Here is a 16,364-nt window from a genome sequence, read left to right on the forward strand (position 1 = left end):
CCCTCCCCTTCAGCCCCCCCCCCAAGGTCCTCATGCTCCCAATTTACTCAGGAGATCTTGTCTTTTTCTACTTTCTACTTCCCATGTAGATTAGATCTATGTAAGTCTCTCTTAGTGTCCTCATTGCCCTAACTGATTTTATAATTCTAGTAAATTATAATGTCATGTGAAACAGTCTAATAAAAATGATTATGGTGTTGAATGAAAAGTTAGTTGCACTTAGAGATTGTTTTGTTTTTCGGGACAGGAGCCTGTCCTGGAACTCGCTCTGTAAACTAGGCTGACCTCAAACTCACAGAGATCCACCTGCCTCTGCCTCCCAAGTGCTTAAAGGTGTGTGCTAGCTACCACCATCTGGTGATTTAGAGATCTGAAAACTAAGTTATTTTCTTTTGTTGTTTTGAGAGCACTGGTTCCCAGTTTGTCGTCCGACTGACACACACGCTGTGCCGTGCCTGTGCCTTCCCCTGAGTAAAGGTTTCAAAGTTCGATGGAGTTTTATACATGTGCTCTCTATTGCCTATTCATAAAGTGGTGTGTGTGTGTGTGTGGCATTAATAAATATATTGGCCATTTCCTTGACTGCACAGGGAGAAGACATCCACTGTCAGAGAAAAAGATCATGCATTATATGTACCAGCTATGCAAATCACTTGACCACATGCACAGGTAGCTGGGAAGGGGTGGATCCCCCCTCCAGCGTGCAGGGACACGGCTCTAGGCGGAGATTTTGGATCAGTGAGGTGCAAGTCATTCTCTTCATTCTTTCTTTAATACTCAATGCAGAAACGGGATATTTCACAGAGATGTAAAACCAGAAAATATACTAGTAAAGGTAAAAACTTTTATATAGAAACTTGATATCAAAATAAAGGTAGAATATAAAGTTTTGAAGTTTTCTTTTTTCTAGATTTATTTTTTATTTTTAATTAAGTATGTGCGTTTGGCTGGGCGGTGGTGGCACATGCCCTTAATCTCAGCCTCGGTAGGCAGAGGCCGGTGAATCTTTGTGAGTTCTAGGCCAGCCTGCTCGACAGAGTGAGTTCCAGGACAGCCAGAGCTACACAGAAAAACCTTTTCTTGAAAAAAAAGGGAAGAAAAAAGTGTATGTGTTTGTCTGAGTGTGGGTATGTGCACAAGTGTAGGCAGCCTTAGAAGCCAAGATTCAAGACCTCTGGAGCTGCCATGTGAGTGCCGGGAACCGAACCTGGATCCTCTTGCAAAAGCAATACACACTCTTAACCACTGAGCCATCTCTCTAGACTCATAATATAAACTTGGATTCACTGGATATCTCTTCTCTTCCAGATAGCTGGAAAGTATGGTTTGGCTTTGGGTTTCGCGGTGCTGGAATAGAAGCTAGGGCCTTGTCCATTCTAGACTGTGTACCCTGGCCTGGGTTAGACTTGGTTCTCCCTCCAGGTTTGTAAAAGGAGGCTTGCTTTAGCAAATGCTGCCTGCATTGTTGACTTTCTCCTGGAAGAATGCAATATAAAGAGGCAGTTTGCTCAATAGACAGCTGCTCCCTGACCGGAAATGAAGATAGCCATTCTCCGTGCTGAATGTCAGCTTGGGAAAGAGCGGGTTTGGGGGCCTTCCAAATCTGAGATTTCTCAGACTTGAAATCTCCTTACTACCCAAATTTAAAGTGTACCGTGCATGATCCCTCTAACTGACTTGCTATCAGAAGAGTCCCCTTGAACCACATGGCTGCAGGAAGCCTGTGTGCAGTGAGGCTAGAACTGAGCCACCCAGAACAGACGGCCTTGGAGCTGCTGCAGCAGGGTGTCTGTGACTGGTGACGGCACTCATCTGGATTTGGGTGCCTTCTAGACACAGGGAACTTCGTGTTCTTGCATTACAGGGTATTCTTCCAGCACATTCTTCACTAGAGTCTCTTAGAAAGCCTGTACACAGTGTGCTGTGAGCTGCTTAGATGCTAAATTTTCCCTAGTTTATATGTTTAAATGGTTTGTGTGACGGTGGCTATAGACTGACACAGAGCCAACCCTGCTCTCTCTCCCTTACAGCAGGATGTCCTGAAACTAGGGGACTTTGGGTCATGCCGGAGTGTCTATTCCAAGCAACCCTACACAGAGTACATCTCTACCCGGTGGTACCGGGCCCCAGAGTGTCTTCTCACCGACGGGTTCTACACGTACAAGATGGACCTGTGGAGCGCTGGCTGTGTGTTCTACGAGATTGCCAGGTAGAGCAGGGCCAGCACCTGAGCCTGCGGTGATGTGGGCAGGTCACATGATGAGGCTGGGCAAGGCACTTGCCAGCTCCTTCCTTTAAGTTCCAGGATGAGATCATTCTGGTTTCTGCTCAGTTGCTACTGCACTGGGCTCTCCATCAGCAGGCGACTGACTAGGTTTTCATCTCACTTCTTGCTAAGTACTTGCCCTTACTTGCATGGCCTGGGCAGTAGTACTGGCAGGCCCCGTGGCAGGGTGGGGCTGGTGATAGGACTTGATCATGCAGGGACTAGAGGCAAGATCAGAGAAACAAGGTAGCACCACCCTGCCACAGTGTGGGCATGAGGCCCCTCCTGGCACAATTGGACTTCTCTAGAAAGCCCCAGCTCACACCTCCTCTGACTTTTTGATACCATCCCTGGGAAGAACAGTGGCTGAGAACAGACTGGGGGTCTCACTCACAGGTGAGTCTTACCTTTCTTAATCAGGCCCAGGGAGGAGTGGGCGCAGCCTTTGCTTCTGGGGGATCTTGAGGTGAAGTATCAACACAGGCAGGGACCCAGGGGTCAGCGGTTCCACCTGTTCTTTTAACTGCTGTGGAATAATGGTGTGGACATGCACTTCAGGCCTTCTTCGGTTCTAGTCTGTATAGACGAATAATGTCATTTGGGAAACTCAGCGGTGACTTTACTGAGGCTGTAAATGCCAGCAGACAATTCTTTGTCACGTGCTAAGATCCATGAGTTAGTCTGGAAGGGTATTTAAGGACGGATAATTAAGAGTACAGTAGCCTGTGACATCTGAGCAAAATTTCAGATAGCCGCAGGCGAGCCATTAGTAATCATGTCCTCTGCTCAGAGCAGTTTTTTTTAAGATTATTTATTTATTTATTATTTATACAACATTCTGCTTTCAAGTACGCATGCCAGAAGAGGGCGCCAGGTCTCATTACAGATGGTGGTGAGCCATCATGTGGGTGCTGGGAATTGAACTCAGACCTCTGGAAGAGCAACCAGTGCTCTTAACCTCTGAGCCATCTCTCCAACCCCTCAGAGCAGTTTTTTAATCTCTCACAATGTCCCCTTTGGCCATGAAGTTAAAGAGTCCTACTGCCAACGTTGTATTTTAAGTTTTTGTTGTGGCATGGAACACGGATCATGTCCCCAAATCAGAACAGCTCTGAACTGAAGGCATCCCGAAACTAATTTGCCAGCATACTTGACTTTGGCCACCTGGAGTTTCTCGACCAAACTCCTGTGGGTTGACAGGAGGTTCTGTGTAGTTTATGGCATTTCATAGTAGAGAAACTAGGGTGCTGGACTGAGGAGTGAGATCCACAGACCGTCTCTTAAGAAATTCCTAGGGGGCTGGAGAGATGATTCAGAAGTTCTTGCAAAAGACCTGGATTCAGTTCCCAGCACCCCTATGGTGGCTCAAACCATTCATAATTCTAGTTCCAAGGGGTCTGATGTCATCCTCTGGGCATCCTCGGGTACCTGGCAGGCACATGGTGCACAGACATGCATGCAGGCAAAAATACACAGAATTTTAAAAATTTTAAAAATTGAGCTGAAGAAATGACTTAGTGGTTAAGAGCACTGGCTGCTCTCCCAGAGGTGCTGAGTTCAATTCCCATCTGTAATGAGATCTGGTGCCCTCTTCTGGCCTGTAGGCAGACATACAGACAGAACACTGTATACATAATAAATAAATAAATCTTTAAAAACATTTTTAGAAAGTATAAGTTTAGGCCAGGAAGTGGTGGTGCACACCTTTAATCCTAGTGCTTGGGAGGCAGAGACAGACAGATCTCTGAGTTTGAGGCCAGCCTGGTCTACAGAGCGAGTTCCAGGACAGCTAGGACATAGAGAAACCCTGTCTTGAAAAACAAAAAACAAGCAAAAAAATTAAGCTTAGACATGTCTTACAAAAAAATGAAGAAAGAAAAAAAGAAATACTTGGGGCAGAAGGGAAAGCCCAGGCCAAAGAAAGAGCAACAGTCTCCAGACCAGAGGTTACTTGGGGACAGCCTGTGTGGGGAGGCCTGCCTCACTGCAGCGCACCTCCTTGTGCCCCTGCAGCCTGCAGCCCCTCTTCCCTGGTGTGAATGAACTGGACCAGATCTCAAAAATCCATGATGTTATTGGTACACCTTGTCAGAAGACGCTCACCAAGTTCAAACAGTAAGTGTGCACTCTGTCTGGGCCCCAGCCTTTCTACAGCAGGCCAGGGATAGTGCCGAGAGCTGTTTCCATGACCCCGTGACATTTTCTAAGTCACACACTGTGAGAGGGGAGCCAGCCATGTCTCTTGGGGGCTCAGGGAGCCCTACTCTTCCTGAGTCACAAAAAGCTCTCCCTGTCTCTCAGAAAGGCCTGGTACTGGCTTTCGTCCCCAGAGCATTTATATGGGACTTGGGTCTGCTTGGGTGAGAGAGAAGGTTGCTTGTCAGAAAGGCCGTCTGTGATGACTTCCTGAGGCTGCAGTCAGCAGTCAGAGGGTAACAATGTGCCCAGCCCTTGCAGCCCCATTGGAGTTTTAATTTGATGAGAGATGAAGCTGAGGCCTGTAGGGAGTGGGAAACTTGCTAGAAAAGATCTCCCAGAAGGCTCATGGTCCAAGAAAGGTCAGTAGAAAAGCCACCCACCTTGTTTTCTCCTATTCACCTTTAATTCTAGTCACATGGGAAGGTAAAGTTTCTGCTTTTACAGGCAAGGGAGTCTCGTACATTTATAGCACACACATCCCTGTTTATTAGGTTTAGTTTACAGCATAATTGAACAGGAAATGCAGAAATCGTCCCTTGTACAGCCTCCCTCCATCTCAGAGCCAAGTGTTTTATCCGGCAGTTGAGCTGCACTGATGGTTGGGTCTCGCAGAGCCATTGGCTTAGCAGGATTCTCTCTTGGAGTTCAGGAGTTGTGTGTTCTCTTATCCCATCACCCTTTTTGGTTTGGTTTGGTTTTGGTTTTTTTTTTTTTTTTTTTTTTTGGAGACAGGGTTTCTCCGTGTATCTTTGGCTGTCCTGGAACTCACTCTGTAGACCAGACTGACCTCAAATTCACAGAGATATCCTGCCTCTGCTTCCTGAGTGCTGGGATTAAAGGCATGCACCACCATGCCCAGCTCCATTACCCTTTTTCAAAGTCCAGGTTGGCCTCAGACTCTTTATGTAGCCTGGGCTGGCCTTGCACACCTGATCCTCATAGCACTACATCGCAGTGTAGGCTTGTAGACATGTTCCACCACAGCCATCCTGACTTGCTGCTCCCTTGAGGATTGTGAGCTCTTACCTTCAGTGCAGGGCCCTTAGAGGCAGGGTGGCAGCCACCAGTGCTCTAATAATGGCATGATGATTTATTATCATTGGGCTTTCAATACAGGTCGAGAGCTATGAGTTTTGATTTTCCTTTTAAAAAGGGATCAGGAATACCTCTACTGACAACCAATTTGTCCCCGCAATGCCTCTCCCTCCTGCATGCAATGGTGGCCTATGACCCTGATGACCGAATCGCGGCTCACCAAGCCCTTCAGCACCCCTATTTCCAGGTGCAGAGGTAGGATTTCTGGTAGACTGCCGAATGATGAGTGGGAAGTCTTGGTTTATGAGACCCATGGGACAAGGAGCTGCTTTGGGGTTAGATGTCAAAACTCTAGTAGGTAAGCTCCCTAGAAGAGCCTGGGGCACATCCAGGATAGTCAGCATAAGTTCACTGAGTGGTCTGTATGCTACCTAGCTCTAGAGGGTTTTCTAAGTGCTTGGCGGGAGGGACTTATCGAGGGCACCTAACCTCACACATCTATACACTCCTGAATTTGACTGTTTGGCCCTACTAAGGCCACATACAATACTGCACGGTTAAGATAACTTTTGTTCCCAGCCCAGACAGCACTGAATTTGTACAGGAAGGGAAGAAAAGGACTCTTTAGTTCTGTGGAAAACAGCATGAATGGCCACTCATAAGGGCATATTTGTAGCTGAAGGAAACAGCTAAGCTCTGGAGCCATTATCAGAGATGGCCACATTCTTTTCCTCCCCTGTAGGGCCGCTGAGACGCAGACCCTAGCCAACCACAGAAGAGCTTTCTTCCCGAAGTACCCCATGGTGCCAGAGTCATCCAGGCAAAACTGGTCATTCTCAGAGGAGGGCAGAAAGCAGGTATGAGCTGAAATCAGTGAGCTGGGTAGACTGGAAACCTTTACATAACTTGTTTCTGAGGAGGCCACAAGGTGTGGAGGTTAGTGACACACCCGTTCCAGAGGGCACCGTGTCAACTGAGTCCTGAACACCATGCTATTACAGTCTCATGTTAGAAATATTCTAATTGCTCCAGGTAGTATGGACCTGCCTCCAACTACCTAAGCCTTTTCTGCCTCACTACCTACTAGAACATGTGTGTAAGCCCAGAGAGGGGACCGTTCCATGGGTATCTGATCTGATCTGATAGCCATGTGCAAGTACCTGTTCTGCACCAAAGCCCTTTGTGGTCACATCACAATGTGGTCACGTATGTCCTGAGAATGAGCCCAACAGGAGGTACTGAGAAGCCACTGTAGCCCTAGCTACAGATGGTGAGCATTCTTCCTCTTCAGACATGACAGCTTCACCGTGCACTCTCTCCGTCTTCCTTTCCACCTATCCTGTTGCATCCTGACCTGTGGTACCCATTGGCTCTGCCGGCCGTACAGCCTGGAGCTAGTATCTAACTCTAGCTGTAGCCTCTCACAGTCAGTTGTTTCTCCCACCTTTACCGTGCATGGCAGCTCTGATCACATGGGGCCACTGCAGCCAGTGTCTCCCAGAGCTTTGGCCAGGAACCAAGTGTACTTGTGTAGTATCTCCTGCATTCCCCATGGCTGTCTTTCCCAGGGGGCCTCACATGCCCAGGCCCACATGGTAATCTCCTCTCCCTCAGCTCCTACGACCATAAATGGCCTCCAAACTGCCTGCTCAACTATGTCACCCTCTACCCTCATGTTGTCTGCTGGCATCTCTCCATCCCACCTCACCCCCAACTGTGTAGTCACATCCAAGATGAGCACTAGTTACTGAAGGCTATGCCTGTCTCCTGGCTGTGGCTTGCAAGCCACACCTCGATGAGGGCATCCAGTGTGGAAGAATCTTATTCCAGGGAGCTGCGCACTGTTTTCCACAAATCTTCACATGCTAGGCATTTTTTTCTAGTACTTAAACAATGCAGAAACTACTGGGCATGGTGGAACACACCTTTAATCCCAGCACTCAGGAGGCAGAAGCAGGCAGATCTTGGTCTACAGGGCAAGTTCCAGGCCAGCCAGGGCTACACAGTGAGACCTTATCTCAAAAGCAAACAAGCAAACAAATGAATTCTTACCCTGAAGCTGTACAAAGGCCTATTGGGGTGAACAGGGCCTAGAAAGCCCAGTCATAGCTCAGTGTTTTAAGCCTGCACTGGCCCACCACCTCACTGCAAGTTGGCCAAAGCACAGCCTTAAGGCTGTGCTGAGGGCCAGTGCTTGGTAGGATCTGCAGAACAGAGGAGGATTCCTGGGGGCTCTCCTTTTTTGGTGGGCTGTAGGAAGGCTGCCATACACTCGTGGCTGGCTGTTCACCGTACTTTCCATCCTGGCACTAGCCAGGCAGTTTGATCAGGCAAAGAGTGTCCTTTGCTTGAGCTGATTCCTGAAGGGGAACTGATCAGTGTTCTGTTTCAAGAAGCAGCCCCTGAGGCAAGAGGAGTGCTGTGCCAGAAGACAAGGGCCAGCCAGCTTGATGGAACTGCCTAAACTGAGGCTGTCCGGAGTGACCAGACTGTCATCGTGTTCCAGTCCTGCGCTGCGGTCAGTGTTAGGCACTGGAGCAAACGGAAGAGTCCCTGTGTTGAGACCCCTGAAGTGTGCTGGTGCGAACAAGAAGGTAGTAGTCTCTAGCTTTTCTGTGGGGCTGCTCTAGGGCCTGGACTCAGTCTCCATTCAGTGTCTGTGGTTCTTCTTTACCAGACAGACACACAGAAGGACATCAAACCTCACCTGGAACAGTATCACCTGCCTACGATCAACAGGAAAGGGGGCGAATACTGAGCAGCACACCACCTGGTCACCCTTTTGGAGAGCAAGGGCAGGCGCTATGAGCAGGCTTAGGCCCCTGCGGCTGAGAGTGGACGGGCCAGAGGATACCCTGTGTGCTGGTGGTCCTGACAATGCTTGGTGGCCCAGGGACAAGCTGCCCAGCAGCCCGTCTGTACCCACAGCCTGGAGCCGTGTGTTTGCCACCCCAAAGCAGCTGTACCAAATGTTCCAGTTTAATACATTTGTAAAACCACCTCATTCAAGGGTTTCATTCTCATAATGTAAGGATTTGAGGTGACTTTTTATATGAATCAAAATATAAAATTGGGGCCGGGCGGTGGTGGCACACGCCTTTAATCCCAGCACTTGGGAGGCAGAGGCAGGCAGATCTCTGAGTTCGAGACCAGCCTGGTCTACAAGAGCTAGTTCCAGGACAGGCTCCAAAACCACAGAGAAACCTTGTCTCGGAAAACCAAAAAAAAAATAAAAAAATAAAAAAAATTTAAAAAAAAAATATATATACATAAAATTGGGCTTGGTAACTCATACCTGTAATCCCAGCACTGGGGAGGTGGAGGACAGGAAGAGCCCAGCCTGGGCTACTCAATGAGTATCCCTGCCTCAGAAAGAAAAAGAAAATAAGAAAGAAAACAAATAAAAGATAGATGAAAATCTCTGTGATGAGTGACTTAGGCTTGGTTGAGAGGTGGCTGTGCACATTGTACCTTAGTGTTTTCCCAACAGAATTGGCAAGTATTCCAGGTCTTGTGGCTGTGGTACCTCCTAGGAGTGCTGTTGCAGACTGCTGGTTTCCACTGCAGAACCAGGTACTGTTACAGTGGCTCATGAGAATGGGCTCCATCTAAATGTGTTACAAGCCGCTTTGTGTCGGCTTTCCTGAGCCGCAGCTGGGCAGGCTGACATCCTGTGCCAGCTTTGAGTGGCAGCTATGTCATGATTGCTAGTGCCTAGACTCCCTTAGGGATGCAGAACCAGTGTCTGGTTGTCAGTGTGGCTTGGAGCAGGTAGGCAAGTTGGGCACCTTGTGCCCTAGAAAAAGAAGGCTGGGGCTAGGGAGACAGGGAGTGGTCAGAGCGCTTGGGCTCGAGAAGAGGACCTGAATTGGATCCACAGCATCCATGTAAAAGCTGGTACTCTTACACCCCTAAAACCCGATCACCAGGGCAGGGAACAGTGCAGGATGGGGGCAAGACAGGAGGGTCTCTGGGGCTTGCTGGCCACCAGGGGACTCAATGGAGCAGAGAAGAATAAGTGACACACTAGGTGTCCTGGTTCTTTCTGCACACGGGTGCACACACACAAGTCCATTCCACTACAGTGGAGAGATGGAACAAATGTAAAAAGAATGGTACTGAGTGGATTCAAAAGGGTAAAAGCAGGCTGGGGAGATGGCTCAGTGGTTAAGAGCACTGACTGCTCTTCCAGAGGACCCAGGTTCGATTCCCAGCAACCACATGACAGCTCACAACTGTCTGAAGAGCCAGTTCCAGGGGATCTGACACCTTCATACCAATGCACATAAAATAAAAAAGTTAAATAAACTATAAAAAAAAGGGCAAAAGCATTCGTCAGACAGTTGGACTGGGGGACAAAATCCTCCTAAGCCTCTTCTTGGCTTCCGTTTTTGCTTTTGCTGTGTTGGGGGTAGAGCCCAGGCCCTGTGTGTTCATGGTAAGCACTCATTTAGCAGTGTAGTGTGACCTAGGCTCTACTCAGCCCTATGGAACAAAGGAATTGAGTATGCCTTCTTTTATCATATATATATATATATATATCCATATATATTTTATCATATATATATATATACCATTTAAATCAGGGCAGTGGTGGCACACGCCTATAATCCCAGCTCTCAGGAGGCAGAGGCAGAGGCAGGTGGATCTCTGTGAGTTTGAGGCCAGCCTGGTCTACAAGAGCTAGTTCCAGGACATGCACCAAAGCTACAAAGAAACCCTGTCTCAAAAACAAAAACGAAAAGGAAAAAAAACCCCATGAATATATGAACCATTTAAAAACTTCCCAGGGAAGTGTTGAGTCTCAATATCTGACCCCATCACTCAGGACTCTGCTCGCCCAAGTTTCAGGCCACTAGACAGATGGGTGGGTAGGGGCAGTGCCAGGAGTCAATGGGCAGTGAGGCTGTAGGAGAAAGATGGGATAGTGGAGGGCAGTGAGGGCGTGGAATACTCTGGGTATGAAGCTTAGAATGGACAGAGCCAGGGCTGGTGGGTGTCTCCTGCACTCTTCTGAAAGCGTGGTGTGGCCCTGGAAAAGGGCTGTCCTCTGCCTTTGCTGTTGGTTTAGGAGCCTTAGTCCAGTAGGCAGTATCCAGGCTTGCAGCCAGTTCAACACTCAAGGGGACCAGAGACGGAAGCCAGCTGAGTGGGCATGACAGCATGCCCAAAGTAGGACCTGCAAGGCTGGGCTGAGCTTGGGTTGGGGCAGAGAACCAGTATCTGGAAAGGCTGTAGCAAGGACCTGAGGGAAAACCTCTTGGCTTTCTCTGCCTCCTATGGGCCTAGCCTACCAGCTCAGTGCAGCACCGTGGACTCTCCCATGCAGCAGAATTTGAACGGCAATTGCTTGCCAAGTGTTTGAATTGTCACCGCAGCAGTCTGTGCTGGAAAGGCAGTGCAGTCTCACCTTCTTCTGCCTGCTATGATTGAAGACACTATTGATGCAGCCTCCCCTCTGCCCCAGTCCCCACACGTGGAGTGACATCCGTCAAGTCCTACAGTAACAGGTGAGAGTCACTTCCTGTGGCTCCAGGACCTGCTGAACACTGTTTATCCGTGGTGCTGGGGCAGTTCTCAGACCATCTGGAAGGCACATTAGACCATGTGGCTAGGGACTAATATCAGGACGAGAACCAGGAAGGTTTGTAAGGGCACAGTCCTCTGATAGCTGTCAGCACAGCTGGTCGAATGGAAACACTAGGTGACAGACTGGGTCGAGGCCAGGAAGGACCCAGGACCCTGGACCCTGAGCGGTGCTCAGTGAGAGCTGTGGAGTGCAACTGGAGGTCTCTTCAGGCAGTGCCTCAGCTTCCACATGAGTACTTGCTGCCCTGCTCTTAACGTGACTTCCTCCCGCCACTCTCTGCAGACAGGGAGGATCTAGAATGGAGCTGCTTCAGGAGACTGCTAGGTTCTGGGCACCTTCCCAAGGCTAAGGCAACAGCAGAATGAGTGGCTTCCCTGGCCTGGAAGCCAGGAACCTAATGTGAATAAAGACAGACTTGGGCTTGCATTGGTGTGTGAACTGTGCAGTAGCATCATCCTGCTGCAGCCGCAGCTGCTACAAATTCAGACAACCTAGCAGAAGCCCCACACTCCTTCCACATGCCCCTAGTTAATGGGATCAATGGAGAAATATCTCAGACACCTTATGACTTAGTCTCGGCACATAAAACCTTCAAGGGCCCAGCTCTGTATCATTCTTTAAAAGGTGAGAAAGGTTCTCCTGCTTGGAAATACAGGCATTGTCTCTAGGTATCACCTGCAGTAGCTACAGTGGGCAGGGAATTGTACCTGAGCACAGAGATGCATGCCTGCTGATGTCAGCCCTCCGGAAACCCCGTGTGATGACGTCTGAGCTACCTGAGTCATGGTGCGGCTAGTGGAGCTGTGGAAACTTACAGTGTGTGCTCTCAGCTTTCACGGGCAGCAGGTAGACCCCAAACCATAAGGAAAAGGCTACGTGCTTACACTAGAGTCTGCAGGCCTGAGCAGCTCCCGCGGTGTGCTGGACTGTGAGAACTGGCCCAGAGCCAAGAATTGTCAAGTGAGACATGTTTCTCAGTCAGCCTTACACTGGACTGGCAGTGAGGGATCAAGGGATGTGACAGACAAAGGATGGAGCAATTCCATACCAACCAATGGGTGAGGCCAGAACAAAAAAATCACACAGCGTTAGTTAAAAAAGGATAAACAAATAGTATATTCAAGATAATTTTAATATTAATGTTTTTGTGAATTAGAAATATCACTCTTAAATGATGAAAATTACTAGTGAAGTAACTCCCCCATTTCAGAATTACATTATTTACATATATAATACAGGCTTGATTGCATTGGAAACAACAGTAATAAAATAAACGTTAACAGATAAAAAGGGCATCTTCACTCCATGTGGTGGAAGCCGGGAGTCCACTACCCCCATATTCAAAGTCATTTTCTATTAGCATTAAACTATTTTAAGTGCAAACAGTTTTTTTTAAATCTATGATTGCAGCATCTGTCTTTCTGAATTATGTATTTAAGTCAGAAGGTGACAACTGTCTTCATGAGTGCATCCCAGGCTGTCTAGTGACTACCTAAAGTATAAAATAGATCAGTGCAAAACCAGAGCCAAGTGCTATTCATAACAGTTGAATTTAAGGTTTCTTGTCCAAGAAACATTTTACTTTACACTATGTATATATATTATATATGGGATTTAATTACATTGAATTTTAGAGTAAAAAGCAAGAAAACTCCATTTCTCATTTTTTACTGCAGCCCCAACAGACTGATTTAAAAATGGAAGCAACTCTTTGGGTTAGCAGCTCCACACAGCCCTACAGGCTGCCGCTGCCTGCCGCCTGCATGTGGCTCCAGCGCAGCTCATGGCTCCGTTGTCGGCTGTCACTCCCTCAGTCCACACGTGTCCGGGGGAGCCTGGGAGCAGCAGTGCCGCTGCTACACTACAGTCCCACCTGGAGAACTGGCCTGGTTTGGGGATGACAACAAGCCCTGCGAACAAAGCAGTTTACATTAATCCAGCAAGACACGGGGGCAGCGCAGACAGCCCCGGCGCTCACCCTTGGCCAGCGTTTTTCACAGGCTTGCATGCCTTTCCAAGGGCCGGAAACCAGGCTTTAACACACTCCCTGTTCCACCTAGCTAATTCCTCTCAGAGCACTGTCCTGTGCCTGGAATGAGATTCTGTGCCCCAACACCAGCTAGCAGTTAGAAGTGTCTACTGAGGACCATCGGAGCCTTTAGAAGGCATAGCTCAGATACTGCAGCTGCAGACAGGGTCACCAGCTCCACCTCTGGTTAGTCAGGTCAGCCCAGTCCCTAAGCCACAGGGTCTAGTGGCACTTAAGGCGTTTTCCTTCTCCCTTAGTTTAGCTGACCTCCAGTGAAGAGGCCCTACCGGTACGTGACAGGAGTTCAGGCCCTGGGTGGGGAGTCCTGCAGCGGCAATGGTAAGACAGCTCCCAGTGCCCTCAGAGCTGCCTCAGAGCCAAGGGCACTCAGGATCCTCAGCACTGACTACTCTGCGGGCAGTTATGGCAGAGCTTGGTGCTCATTTCTGAGGAATCTGAAGATTACAGTAGTGCAGCATTAGAACTAAAACGGGAGGTAGGGGTTCCGTGGAAACAAACATCCTTTAGCCGTCCCGAAGAATTATTTACTTGTTATTATTTATAACTGACATTTAATGCTAAGTAAACACTGCTACATTTTCAAAGACTCCGTGCAGAAATGAGGCTGACAGTCATAATGGGTCATCAACTTCACCCCACACCTTGCTGGAGGGAGCTAGGAAACAGCTGGCCCACTGCAAGCCATCTGACCCGCAGTTTCTTATCAGAGTTGAAATCTATTGGTCTAGACAAAGCCAAGAGGCAAGAACAGATGGAATATAACAACTGGCCTGATCTGCATCTGTAGGAGCTCTTATCCCCTCAGACCCTTGTTCAGACAGTGCACAAAGAGCCACGCCCCTCAGACCTCCTGTAAACCCACCACGCCAGTGAGGGAAGGCAGATGCAAACAGGCCCTGGTCCACCCAAGCTGAGGTCGAGGACAGCAGCCACTTCAATATGTGACCCGCCTTCTGTGCCTTTAGCAGCACTGCAGACAGAGGTGGCCTGCCCTGTCTCTGTAGGTGTTGCCATGGCCATGGCCTGCCAATGGACAAGTGATGCCAACCATATGGGAGGCGCATGATTTTAAACGACAGTTAATGACTTAGGAACCAGGGGAAACAAATATTAACTGAATATAGCCCAACTTACTACAGTACATAATCAAATAAAAACTCTCAAAGGCGGGTGTTAAGAGCCTTTGAAGCACACTGCTTGCGACAGTGCACATTTCAACTTGGACAGGCCCCATCTTTGATATTTGGTGGCCAAGTGATTCCTGATTGCCATGAGAGTCAACATGAGCCTGACAATGAACATGCCCACTCTGGTGGCCTCTGTGTCCTTTCCTTGCAATTCTGTGGATGAGGAGTTTCCTCCCGGGTTCTAGCTCGCAGTGACACACAGCTCTCACTGAATCTGCCCTGTCCTAGCCCAAGGCCCTCATTGTCCGCGGTGTGCTCAGGAGTCCAGGGAGCCAGTCCTTACTCTCCATCACGTGCACTGTCCTGGCCACGAGGCCAAGGAGAGCACACTCGGGTCTCCTCAGCCAGCCCATCACATCTACCTACCTTTCAACTCCTGCAATCCCACTCAAATGTCAGAGAATTGGGCTGTCTCAGTGGGGGTTCACTTCTGCCATGTCAGCCCTGGCCATAAGTGGAGGCCAGGACCTCGGGGCCGTCCACCATAGACGGGAAGACTATTGCGAAGGTGAAATGAGAACCAGATAGACCTGGCCTCCAGTTCCCTGACCCTGAGGTCACAGGCTCCTGAGTACACCGGCCTGCTGGCCCCTAGAAGAATGTGTGAAGCCAGCACAGGCCACCAGAAACTGAAAACTGTAGAGCAGGGAAGGGCCTTAGCTCAGCACCAGCACCCAGATCAAGACCGCCTGGCTTTGTTACTCATCATTAGAACAGTGACCTCCATCCACACTGTTTACTCTTAGGATGTGTCTCTGCAGAATCTGCAGTGGAGGCACTGGGTCCGGTGGTGTAGGCCTAATACTCCTGCACGCGGGAAGCAGAGGCCTGCAGCCACAGCAAGGGCTACAGGAGACCCTGTATGAAACGCCTGCTCCCCTAAAGAAGAGAATGTAAAATATACCCTTTATGGGGTTGGGGGGAGGTTGAGTTCCACCAAGCTACACCCCAGCCTGTCACCATTAGTCCATGCTATAGTGTAAAGCCTGGGAGGTGAAAGGGGAAGTGGCCACACCCCCACTGAAGCAGTGTCAAGCGGTGCCAAGGCAAAGAGCCACTCTCGTACCAAAGCGTGGTGGTTCTGCAGCCCTCCTCTGATTTCTCTGCTTGGGGACGGGCAAGTCAAGATTAGAGATGGCACCCAGAAAGAACTTGTGTGCCTGCTGGGTGTGTGCACTTGGGCCAGCCTAGCCCTATGTACAGGCTTCACAAAACTGAGAAGGTCTCTCCAGCAGAGACCCTAGTCCCAGCGATAAGACAACTCTTGAACCTGAGCTCTTCTGGTCTCACCAAATTTGCCAACATTGCTGGATATTTCATTTTAAAATTACACAACAAAATACTCCAGGTCTGGGTTTGGGTTAGATTCTAATTTACAATAATACAATGCTAATAGAATTAAGCCTTATTTCACCAGGATATACAATAAAAACAACACTGTGCCTTAGAAACCAGAACAACCAAAGAACAAGTCCATTTTCCTGCCTGCCCTGGCAGATGTTGCTGAGATGGATTATAGCTGGTCGGATGCTGTACATGCAAAGACATGTCTTGGACTTCTGCTCTTTGCCCTGGGTGTGTTCCCCTTATCTGTCTGAGCTTAAGAATTCACTACTCTATTCCACACAGTCTACAGCAAAGACCAGAGAAAACCTGGAAAGAAAGCACCCTTCTGTAGAAGGTATACGAAAGAGGTCAGAGCAACCAGACTCGGTGTCGTGACTTACTGTCCTGGGACCCTGGGTCCTGCTGGGCTGTGGGCCTTGTTCACAAGCTAGCCCTGAGAGGCCACACTGAAGGCAGCACAAAGGGGCTACACAACCTGATCTCTGGTGAGAAAAGGGAAATGTCAAACTCTTTACAGACACCCAGGGAAAGACAGAAAATGAACCGTGCAAGTGGCTGAAGGCTTCTTTGAGGTTGTACGTTAAGGGCCAGCTAAGGCCCTCATTCCGTGACCCTCCGGGTCCTGAAGTTTGCCGCAGAGGAAATCTTCTCTGGCTTACCCCCTGCAGGAGCTGCCCAGAGTCCACCCAA

General features: G+C 49.0%; 2 protein-coding genes across 21 annotated transcripts in view; one reads left to right on the forward strand and one right to left on the reverse strand.

The window, feature by feature from the left end:
* Window positions 1–8,809, forward strand: part of Mok (MOK protein kinase) — a 34,063-nt gene extending 25,254 nt beyond the window's left edge. For 3 of the 16 annotated variants that reach the window (XM_075947714.1, XM_075947715.1, XM_075947713.1), the window contains exons 2-7: window positions 2,031–2,209; window positions 4,280–4,381; window positions 5,582–5,755; window positions 6,243–6,357; window positions 7,894–8,094; window positions 8,178–8,806. In XM_075947714.1, coding sequence (XP_075803829.1) covers window positions 2,166–2,209; window positions 4,280–4,381; window positions 5,582–5,755; window positions 6,243–6,357; window positions 7,894–8,094; window positions 8,178–8,258 — 717 coding nt within the window. In that variant the 5' untranslated portion in view covers window positions 2,031–2,165 and the 3' untranslated portion in view covers window positions 8,259–8,806. Of the gene's footprint in view, window positions 1–588; window positions 744–786; window positions 836–2,030; window positions 2,210–4,279; window positions 4,382–5,581; window positions 5,756–6,242; window positions 6,358–7,893; window positions 8,095–8,177 lie in introns of those variants that run through there. The other 13 variants (XM_075947703.1, XM_075947712.1, XM_075947702.1 and 10 more) reach the window with 12 other exon arrangements.
* A 3,394-nt stretch (window positions 8,810–12,203) lies between these two features.
* Window positions 12,204–16,364, reverse strand: part of Wdr20 (WD repeat domain 20) — a 72,915-nt gene continuing 68,754 nt past the window's right edge. For all 5 annotated transcript variants that reach the window (XM_075948667.1, XM_075948660.1, XM_075948659.1 and 2 more), the window contains one exon: window positions 12,204–13,000. In XM_075948667.1, coding sequence (XP_075804782.1) covers window positions 12,947–13,000 — 54 coding nt within the window. In that variant the 3' untranslated portion in view covers window positions 12,204–12,946. The remainder of the gene's footprint in view (window positions 13,001–16,364) is intronic.

This window comes from Microtus pennsylvanicus, chromosome 14 (genome assembly GCF_037038515.1).
Source record: "Microtus pennsylvanicus isolate mMicPen1 chromosome 14, mMicPen1.hap1, whole genome shotgun sequence".
NCBI classification, from domain to species: Eukaryota; Metazoa; Chordata; class Mammalia; order Rodentia; family Cricetidae; genus Microtus; species Microtus pennsylvanicus.